Here is a 10,950-nt window from a genome sequence, read left to right on the forward strand (position 1 = left end):
ATAGGTAAGAAGTCTGAATAAAGAGCAACTTTAGGATGCTAGAAATTAAAGCTCCTACACCCTTGCCTGAGGCCAGTTTTATGAGAATTAATGTTTGAGAAAGAACAAAACCAAACCCTGTGCTAATTAATAAATGACAACTAGCATCATATAGTACTTTAAGGCTTCCAAAGCACTTTAGGCAGGCTATTTCACTCAATCCTCATAATAATCCCTATATCATCCCCATTTTACAGATAAGGAAACTGAGAAAGGTTAAAGTATTTGCCCAGCATCAGACAGCTAGTAAGTATCTGAGGCAGGATTTGAATTTTGGCCTTCCAGCCTTCAAGTTCAGCAGTCTATCCACTGTCCAATGTAGCTTCTCCTCACCTCTATTTAGGCCAGGAATGCGGTCTATTTTATATGTGCTGTAACTACCTGAGAGGTAGTGCGGAGTATTGAAAGAAGGCATGGGAGTTCAAGTCCTGTCTTTTACCCATACTGGCTGTGTGACCATGGGTACTTGCTCATTAAAGCCCCAACATACTATTGCACTTACCCTCCCATTGTCCCTAGGCAGTTTTCTATGACCATTCTCCACATTACAGGACAGCTGGACATTGGAGTTAGGAGAGGGAGCTTCCTTATTGAGACTTTTCTAACCAATGAATACCTAACCAGATGAAAAAACTAAGTACTTATAAAACATCACTCTATCTTCTAGCCACACAATAAATACTAGGGGCTTGTTTTTACACACCTTAAAGGTATTTAAATATCTTCTGAGTCAAACAATGTCCCTCGAGACTCTGTTATGTCATAGAATAGATGCTTGGATGAATACCAAGGACCTGTTAGGAGAGCCCCAGCCTCAGGCATTGTTGCCATGGTTACATAAGAGGCAGTGTCTCACTGCACTGTGATTGGCCGAGGTGACAAACAGCTCCCTGCCAGTCCTTCTTCTTGGTGTTCCTTCCTAACTTACACATTAAAATTCAGGTCCATTTCAACCCAGAGAAGATTTCATAAGGTTCTTTGAGAGCAAAGACAGGAACAGAAAGAGATGCTGGTCGGAAACCTAAGATGCCTTCACAAAATGAAGTGAAAAAAATTCTTTTGCCCAAGAATGCAGGGCAAAGCTGCTGGGGTGCTGACCTAGAAATGAAAGAAGAAACGGCCTTGGGTATGGGGAGATTGCAGGACAAGCTGGTTCACTGTTGGCCCTGCCTGCTAGTACTCTTTCCCACTGTTTAGTAACTGAGTTACTCCCCTTTGCTCTTCCTACTCCTGCCTTCCCAGAGCTCCAGAAGACTCAGCCCAGGCGCCTATATCACTCCCCACTTACCCCATTACTGGCTGCAAGCCAAAGGTACTTCACGGCTTTTTGTTCATCTTGGAATGGTTCCTTGGTAAACAGCACCCCCAGATAGGCTTGAGCCTAAGGCAGAGGCCGGAAAAGGAACATCTCAATCCCTGCCATGATCGCCCACGGACCTCCCCACCTTCAGACAGGAGTCTCACCTCTTTCAGGCCGGCATCAGCTGCTTGCTTCAACATGGCCACTGCTCTCTGCTTATCAGCTTCCCTCGCTGGGGCCTGCTCACTCAGCAAGGACCTGGCATAGCGGTACTGAGCCATTTGATGGCCCTTCTGGGCAGCAAGCTGGTAATAAAAAACTGCCTGCCACAAATGGACAGGCACCACGTTCAGTTTCATCCCTGGAAGGCTCCCCTGTTACTGGGTGAGAGACTCTCCCCAGGCCATTCTTTATTCCCAGCTGGGCCAGGGCTGTTCCCCATAGTGTGAGATCAGACTTTTCCACCCAGCTTTGATCCTCCTTAGCAGCCTGGCACAGAGGAGGAGTGGGGATCAATCAAAAGGTTTCACTCACCTTGCTGATGTCTTTCTGGGTCCCTTTTCCATGCTCATGACACAGGCCCACATTGAACTGGGCTTTGCTATAGCCCTGGTCCGCAGCCTTCTGGAAGTAAGAGTATGCTGCTTCACAGTTGCCACTTCTCATATTTTCAGTCCCTGTAAGAGCACAAGGCAGAAGGGATGCTGTGAAACTCCCACAACATTTACCAAAGACCCCATGGACCCAGAGCACAAATCGCCTGATGATAGGTCTCTTCCTTACTTCTGATCCTAAAAGTATAAGAGAAAACACAGAAGAAACAGACCATACTCCTTCCAAAGGCAAACCCTTGTTCATGCTGATGAATGCCTGGGATGCTTTTTCTTTCTTCTTCAACTATCAGGGCTCAGCTCAAGTCTCAACTTCTCTAAACAATTTCCACCCAAGATAATCTTTCCCTTCTCTGAATTCTAGTCTTTTCTGTCTGTACCACTGCTTTTTGGCACTTAGCCATATAATGCCTGCCACTGTTTCTTAACAGTTTCATGTTATACGCAGAAGAGATTATCTTCTGCTTGGATCACTCAAAGGTGAAGATGCAAAAGCCAGATTCATTTTAACCCCCAGTCTAACTCCAGCCACCATCTTACTTGTTCTAAGTTCTTTTGGCAGGACTGATAAGAGCCCACCCCTTCCAGGCACACAGCAGGGAGTTGGAGGGAGAAGGGGACAAGACAGGAAGGAAGAGGTAGCCTCTATCCTAACACTTTATCTACAGATTTAATCCCATCCAACAGGATGGCTCCCTGGCTTCCTAGGGATTCTGAGACTGTGACCCATATTTAGTTACTTTAGGGCAGGGAGGGCCAACCTGGATGTTCCAGGTGTGGGCACAGGCTCTCTGAGTACTTCTGGAGATTGTATGTGGTTCCACCCCACAGCTCTTGCTTTTCCATGACTTATACCAGGGAATTTAGCTCCCCTATCCAGAGTTTCAACATTTCTGCTACAACAGAAAATCATTCAATTACCTTTTGTGTACTCTCCCTTTTTCAATACCCCCACCTCATCCCAGGGCGGCAATCAGTTACCCAGGAAATTGAGGGCGATGGAAACACTGAGCTGGAATTGCTGCTGCAAGGACAACATGGCTTCCTCTAAAGAAAGAGTCTCTGTTTCCTCCTGCTCCTAAGTAACAAACAGCCATAAGAGTCAGTTTGGGGGAGTGAAGACAGATCCCTCCCCAGGCCCTGGGAATGCCCCAATTCCCTGCTCAGGGGACAAATATAAGCCTCTGAGCGGAGACATCTCACCAATACCAGTCTCTCTCTGCTGGTGTGACACTGGCCTGCTCCACTCGCATCCAAGAAAGCAAGGCTGACAGGTTCTGGGGAAAGATCAGAGACACACAGCTATGTAGCAAAGGGAATGAGTCTTTTGCTCTGATCCACCCTGTTTCCCAGAGTCCAGGAAGCATGCAGTTGCAAAGGGATGCCCACTGCCCTGTCCTGGGGCATTTAGCAGCAAATGTTCACCAGTGCAGGCCCAACCCTTTGGATCTCCTCTTATTGACTCCAAGAGACACTAGTTCAATTACCTGCTTCACAGGGACCCCTGAATCTGGCTGTCCTCGTGGAGCTCTGGGAAGCAAGGCTCTCAGGCTGAGGGTCCTGAGGGTCAGGTCCTTTCTGCTCTTCTGTGGGTTCCTCAAGGCAAGGGCAGCAAGGCGCTGGGGAATTACTTGTAGGGAGAATATTTTTCTTCAACCCTAGAAAATGCCAGGGAGAAAATGGTAAGAATAAAACATGTGTGAAGTCCTGCCCAGGGCTGGACTGTAGCCTTTCATTCTGTTTTAAGGATGCTTGGGCAGAATTTAACTCTGTATTCTGATGACTATGATGTACAGGCTCTCCTGGTACTTCCAATCTCTGGCCACTCCTTCTCTGTCTCCTCCTAAGGAATCATCGTTGGAAGGGGTCTTAGTAGCCATTTATGCAAATTGTCCTCCCGATGCAGGAATCTTTTCTATAATATCCCTGTCAGGGACATGATAGAACAGTTGAACACTCATTTTTAGAGAGCTGTCAAAACACTTCCTAATACTGAGCCCAAACTTGTCTGTTATAACTTGCATCTAATACTAGTTCTACAGTCATATAGAGTTAAGTCCATATAGAGTAAGTCCATTTCTTCTTTCACAGTAACAGAGAACCCTTTCCCCCTACCATGCAGAAAGACATATGTCTATTAATAAATACTCTTTGGGTACAACTGTTCAATGATCTGAATCCATTCAATTATACCTAGCCCACATTTCTCTGAGGCCTCCACAGATCACGAGGGATAAGGCTACCTGCCTTGGAGAATTCAAGATAAACAATGTTTTTTGGCATCCCCCTTATTTACTAAGCTTATTAAAAAAAAAATCAGGCAAGTTTGGCATGACTTTTTTTTTTTTAAGTGAACTCATGCTAACTGATGTGATGATTATTTCTTTGGCTTTTAAATGCTCACAAACTGTCTGCTCTAGAATTTTGCTAAAGACTGATATCAAGCTGACTAGTCTACAGTTTTGGGAACCTACCAACTCCCTTCTTTTCCTCACTTTCCAACTTCTCATCTTACAATCATTATCTGTTACTGTCCCCAAAAGGTTCCCTCTCATTGAAGAATCATTTATTAAGAGCTTACTAAATGCTAAGCATCAAGGATACAAATAGAAAAGAGAGCCAGTCAGTCCTCTCAAGGAGCTCATATTCTAACTGGGAGAGACAACACATATATGAGTGTTCTGTTACAAAGTGGATGGAAGAGTATGAAAGGGTTAGCTATAGGGCAAACAGTAAGGTCTGGGAATCCTTAGAGTACACTAGCAGGCCAGATGGCAATGCCTAGGGTCTAAGAAACATAATGGCAGGGCAGATGGTAAGGTCTAGTAGACCTTAGCATATAGTGGGAAGTTGAATATTACTAAGATCAAATGGTGGTCTTCCACCTATAGGAGAGATTGTAGTCGGTGACTCTCCCATCTATCCAAGCAGCATGAGTGACCACGTTTGTTTAGAAAGTTGGACTAATGTGTGAGGGGATATATGAAGAAACCTAGGTGACCACCAGTGGGAAGCAAGGATTGGGCTGGAGGACTGAAGTGCAGTGGGGACTACAGACTTCCTCCCAAAGGGGAGGGGATGGGAGAGGTTTCAATGTCCAACAAGGCAGGGAAAGGGGAGGGAGCACTGTCTGGAAGGCTTCCTACTTCCCCCGTCTGTACTGAGTCTTCAGGAAGAAATATAGGCCAAACAAGAGGGCTAAGATTGGGAGGAGGGAGGAAGGGAGAAGGGGGACAAGACGCCCCGTCACAACTGCTTCTTGACTAAAACACTGGACGGGACCTGTGGCTTTTTCTCACACATTTGTTCCCTCAGGAAATACATCCCTTATCACTTCAACTGTAAGTCAGATCTCATTACAACAAATTCCAGGGGACCATTCAAACTGTTTGCCTACTGTAATCTGATTGTATGAGATATTCCTTAAGGTACAGGGGCCACTGGCTGAGGACTAAAATGGTGGGGGGGGAAGAGGGCTGATTTCTGTTCCTGACCTAACACACACTGGATTTGTCCCACACCAACTACTGTAGTGTGAAAAACTAAAAATCATAAGTGTGCCATAAAATAAAGAAAAAAACTGGAAAGCCCTGGGGGTTGGTAGGAAGCTATTTTCTAAAGAAGGCCAGGTATACTATAACATTAACATTATAAAAACAATTTTGAAACTTAAGAACTCTAATCAATACAATGATCTATCGAGATTCCAAGGAATCAGTGGTTGAGAATGCTGCCCACCTTGTGACACAGAAATGACAGGCTAATATGCAGAATGAGATACATGGCCAGTGTGGGAATTTATTTTGCTTGACTATGTCTATGTTATGGGGGTTTTGTTTTCTTTGCGGGGGAGGGAGCTGGGAGGTAGAAAAAATAAATGCTTGATAATTGAAAAAAATAAAATTTAATATAAAGAAATCTTTTAAAACAACAACAACAAAACAAATGAGGCTGTCAGGAGCCTCTGTTCAGCTCCCTCTCTTGGCTGAACAGGATAGAAGAACTTTCAAGGGTGGAACTGTCCTACGCCCTGGGTGGATATAACTTTACCGCGTTCACTTTCCTCTGACCTCATTTCTGACCCCCTAATGAGGAAGAGCTGATGGTTCTTTTCCTGGGGTGTGTCCCATAGCTACATCCTGGCCAAGAGGAACTCCAGAACCACTCCTTCTGCCTGTCCAAGAGATAACTTACATAAGTCTTGGCACAGCAAATGGGAGAAACGGATCTGGTCCAGGTGATCGTGCCAAGAGCACTGTTCTTGTCTCTGGAAACCAGGTAATGACGCCTGAAATTGGATTTGCTTGGCCAGTTGCAGGGCCAGAACAGCCAGGGTTCCCTGAGAAAGAAAAAAAAAAACCTGTCAGAAACCCAACTGGGTACAAGCAATAAGAGGAATAAACTGGCCCCTCTGCAATCTAGGTTACTGTAACAGATCACGATTTCCTGTTAGGACAACCCTTACTTCACCCAATGACTTCCTTACAAATACCTTTACATGACAAATGTGACTCAAAAACTGTTGAGACAATTTTTGAAAATGTAAGGAAATAAAAAGGCTACTCCTGCGCTGTGAAAGTCAAGAACATTCTCTTTGTTGGTTTACATATAAGATTCCTACCCTGGATTGCTTCGATTAGTGAACAAAGTGCTGGGCTTTGTAGGGTTCCCGGGCCAGCTATAAGATCGGCTTGCTGTGTAACCCTAAGCACGGTACTTTCTTGCTTAACTGAAGGAAAAAAAAGGGTTGGTGGTGGTAGAATAAGTTCCCTAGCCCATCGCATTCCTCAAAAGGAGGCTGTGTGAATTAGATACTACTCGTGAGCCTGTGAGGCTCCTGCTTCCTAGAGAGGAATGGGCTACGGGAGGGAGGAGTTGCTGTCGCAAACAGATGCAGCCCACAGGGGTATTTGAGAAAATGGAGTGGATGTGGATAGACTATGGCCTGGATTACAAAAGTAATAGTGACATCTCTAGCACCTAGGACAGGGCTTCTTCATCTTGTTTTGGAGTCCTTCTCAAAATAATATTTGTTGCCTACATTCATAATTGAAAGAAATGCTCAATTTCAGTTGGAGGTGAGTGAAAATACTGGTGTATTTTTGATTTCCCCATCCAAGTTTACAGAACCTTGAAATCTATTGCTGGACCCCAGGTCAAGAACCCCTGACATAGGATAATGCATTGCATGTAGCAAGAACTCAATAAAGGTCTGAATTGAATGACCTCAGGCTCAACCCTAAGACCTTGGTTGGGAGAGGTGGATAGAATGGAAGAAGATGTATCTTGGCTTAAGATTGGGGCCCAAACATCACCTGACATGCCTTTACTCTCTGTTACTGCCTATGAAGCCAGGAGATTTCTCTTATCTTCAGCTGAAGGCTGTGTTTTCTGCACATGTGCCTAATTCATTCCACACTGCTGTCATAGACCCTAGAGAGCTTTTTTACTTTTTACTTCATTAGGCAAGGTACTCTCAGGTTACAAGGGAGATCAGAAAATCTTTTTTTTCTGATAGGGGGAGAACTCTTGTAGTACTGGTTTGTACCACATATACTATCATGTATTATTAGTTATCATTTTTATGTTTAGAATTAGTTTCCCAAACTAGACTCAAAGTCCCCTTGAAGATAGGCTTTTTAAAACTTCTTGGTATGTCTACCACCTAGGCCAATCAATTTGTAAAGTATTAAGTGCCAATAAATGTCAGGCACTGTACAGAAACAAACGGTAGGGTTAGGATTAGTTGCTGAGGAAGAGGAGGATTTTACACACTAGAGAGAGATATTAAGTTAGCAGTTTCTTTAACCTAAGCAGGGTTAAAGAAATGATAACAAGGACCACTGGCAGGTCTATAAAAGAAAATGAAAGAAAAAGAAAAGAGGAAGATGAGGAAAAAGTAAAAAGAAAGTATAAGAAAAAGGAAAGGAAGAGTAAAAGTGAATTTATAGAAGATGAAGTTGATGAGTCACTTTAACAACTTTCTCAAAGACTGCTGACCCCCTCCCCCTTCCCCACTATCATGGGCTATCTACACTTAGTCTAATAGTGACTATTTACATTATCGTGTGCTTTAAGGTTTGTAAAGTGCTTTACATACATTATCTCCTTTGATCCAGATGATAAACTACTTGTCTACTCATAATGATGACCCCATCATTTCATCTCTCAGCTATATTTCAAAATTTAGACCTTAGATATACCCTGGACAGATGGAGGGAAGGCATACCCATGAGACAGCATCCCACATTCTGTGACAGGACAGGCGGCTTGAGATCCACTGGAATGCATTTTTCCAGCCCTGGTACCTTGGGCCACAGCCCACACCCAGAGCATGGGCCTCATGCCTAAATAGAAATCAAAGGAAACCTTCATGGTCTGTTAAATAGGTGGGGGTAGGGTCCTGGGAAAGGGTAGGTGGTGTGTGGTAGGTTCCTTGGGAGTTGCTCTTATACTTACCTATTATGGTTGGGCACAGGGATGGACCGTGGTGACCAAGTGATTTGAGGCTCATCCTGGCTGGGAGCCCCAGGAGTCAGACCACGAAGGCTGTGCTTAGGCAGGTGCTGTAGGGCTAACAAGAGGGAGACATGGACAGTCAGCAACTCAAATGTTGAGGATAACCCCTGCTTCCACTGGTTCCTGGCTCCTGAATCATACAAGGGAAGGGCAGCTGCAGTGGCACCCTAAGACATCTGGGAAAAAGTGACCCCACACCCTGAGGGCCCAATGATTTCTCCTTGATTCACTAGCTTTCCTTCCTAGACCTGGCTTCCCTTCACCGTGTCTTCCTTGGCATTTAGGTCCTGCCCTCGACTCTGGTCTCTTCCTCTACGGCTTTCCCTATTTAATAAGGAGGAAGGGAATAAGCATTTATTTGGTTATTCTTTCATTTTTCTATATAAAGTATCCCTCTTCCCCCTCCATCCTATAGTTTGATTGATTAAGACCACTAAACTGGAAAATCAAAATTTACTTGAAAGCTCCCCATCCATTATGGAGTTTTTGCCAAGAGCTTTGCAAATATCATCTCATTGACTGATGATTGGCTATGCTCACTAAAGGTAATGAGCATATTATACTATGTTTAAAGTTTACAAAACGGTGTTGTGAGGTAGGCAGTGCAAATATTATGCCCATTTTACATATGAGAAAACCTATCCAGAAAAAAAAGGCAAGTGACTTGCCCAAGGTCACAAAGGTAAAATCCTATACAGCTTAACTCCACCCCTACAGAGCTATCCCCGCCCCTTCCTTAAGGCCACGCCCACTCCCGGACTGGCCCTGCCCATTCCGTCATGCAGGGCCCCTCTCGGCCTTTCACCACGTTTTCCACTCTGACTCTTCCTCTGACTGTTGGGGCTCCGCGACATGGCAGAGATAAGATCCCTGTCTCTGTTCGGGGTCCCCTCACCTCGGCCCAGCATCCCTGGGAGTCGCCACATGTTGTCACCACCACAAAGCGGGGCGCGGAGAGGACAAAATTAATACGCACAAAAAGCTGCATAATCGCGGCGGCTCCCTGGGAGGGAGAACGGCCGGAAGCGGCCCCGCCGGCCAATCAGAGAGCTGGAGCCCAACCGGAAGGAAGGGCTCTACAGAGAGGAAGGGAAGGGCGGAAGGGCGGCGGGCCTACCCTGGAGGTGACTGCAGACTAGGTTAGGAGGTGTCAGCCTTCGTTTCATTCCACACGTATCGTTCTCCCTTCACCTCCGTCTTTTCTGCAGAGAGCAAGGGTTGCCAAAGGAACTGGAGAAAGTAGCGTCATCGGCATCATAGAGAGGCGGGGGGAAGAAGGGCCTTGATTTCGTGGGGCCAGAGCGTCCCTCCCGGCTGGGCGGACTGGGGGCGTGGTCGTGGACGTGATCAGGGTCTGAAGCTACCCGAGAGGAAGCGGGTCGGAGAGGTCACTCGCCGAATATCAGAGCCCCTCCCGCGACTCTAGGGTATGGGGAGAGCCAGGAATTATTATACACACCTCTCCCATACCTTCTTTGCCTCCTTAATTCTTCTGTAAATTTTCAAGCCCAGTCCAAATGCCATCTCCTCCAGGAAACTCTCCTTGATTTCTTTGAAGTAAGCAGGAGCAAGACAGTTGGAAAAAAGAGGCCTCCCTTCCTCCCCTTCCCCGCATAAGCCCTAACTGGGGTCCTTCAGCAGCTCCCTGTGACTCTCATATGCATTTACAGTAATCCAGCTTTTATTGTAATCATCTGGGTATCTGGATTGGCCTTCCTCCCCCTTTGCTTCCTGTCTTCCTCTTTATATCCTTCAAGCTTAATTCAAATACCATCTTCTCCAGGAAGCTTTCCGTGGTTTCTCTTTGACAGTAAGAATCTTCTGAGCATCCAGAAAACACTTTATTTTGCATCTCTTTGTTGTAGTTATTCTACAAATACAATATAATATAGCCATACATTTTAATGTCTTGCCCTACTAAAAACTAAGCTCCAAGAGGAGCAACTACAATTTTTTAATCTAATTTTTTATTTCCCTTCTGAATATGATCATTAAATAAATAAACACTTGCTGAATTGAGTTGTGTAGGTGTCTAAATCTGTTGACTTTTTCTGTTTTGGTACTTTTTGATTTCTTTGCCCTTTTTATTTACCTACTGATCCCTACCCCCTTCCCTCCTCCTGGATACTTTTTTTCCCTAGCATTCAGTGACAGTGCCCTCTCCTGGTTTCTTTGGTTGCTTCATAGTCCTCTACCCTCTAATCCTGATCTTCATTGCTTTGCCCTAACTCTCTACTCCCTTTAAACTCTCCTTCCCTTGTGTAACTTACCAGCTCCTTCTGTTCATTTATTGCCTTTTTTCATATGACTACCAAATCTATGTATCTACTCCTAATGCTGTGCTTGAACTTACAGTTCTGAATCTCCTGCTGCTTGCTGCTGGGCATCTTCACCTGGATGACCCGCTGGAACCTCAAACTATATATAGCAGAGGAACAAATAATGGGAAGTTCTATTCTGGATCTGATTTTAACCAACAAG

General features: G+C 45.0%; 1 protein-coding gene across 2 annotated transcripts in view; it reads right to left on the reverse strand.

Moving 5' to 3' along the window:
* Positions 1 to 9,801, reverse strand: part of DELE1 (DAP3 binding cell death enhancer 1) — a 12,483-nt gene extending 2,682 nt beyond the window's left edge. The window contains exons 1-10 of one of the 2 annotated variants that reach the window (XM_027841982.1): positions 9,587 to 9,801; positions 8,410 to 8,524; positions 8,180 to 8,297; positions 6,145 to 6,289; positions 3,438 to 3,608; positions 3,154 to 3,227; positions 2,932 to 3,028; positions 1,874 to 2,016; positions 1,504 to 1,662; positions 1,328 to 1,420 (exon numbers count right to left, since the gene is read on the reverse strand). In XM_027841982.1, coding sequence (XP_027697783.1) covers positions 1,328 to 1,420; positions 1,504 to 1,662; positions 1,874 to 2,016; positions 2,932 to 3,028; positions 3,154 to 3,227; positions 3,438 to 3,608; positions 6,145 to 6,289; positions 8,180 to 8,297; positions 8,410 to 8,524; positions 9,587 to 9,635 — 1,164 coding nt within the window. In that variant the 5' untranslated portion in view covers positions 9,636 to 9,801. Of the gene's footprint in view, positions 1 to 1,327; positions 1,421 to 1,503; positions 1,663 to 1,873; positions 2,017 to 2,931; positions 3,029 to 3,153; positions 3,228 to 3,437; positions 3,609 to 6,144; positions 6,290 to 8,179; positions 8,298 to 8,409; positions 8,525 to 9,364; positions 9,499 to 9,586 lie in introns of those variants that run through there. The other variant, XM_027841983.1, reaches the window with a different exon arrangement.
* Between the last annotated feature and the right edge of the window lie 1,149 nt (positions 9,802 to 10,950).

The sequence above is a fragment of the Vombatus ursinus genome, unplaced genomic scaffold, assembly GCF_900497805.2.
Source record: "Vombatus ursinus unplaced genomic scaffold, bare-nosed wombat genome assembly UNPS02014863.1, whole genome shotgun sequence".
NCBI classification, from domain to species: Eukaryota; Metazoa; Chordata; class Mammalia; order Diprotodontia; family Vombatidae; genus Vombatus; species Vombatus ursinus.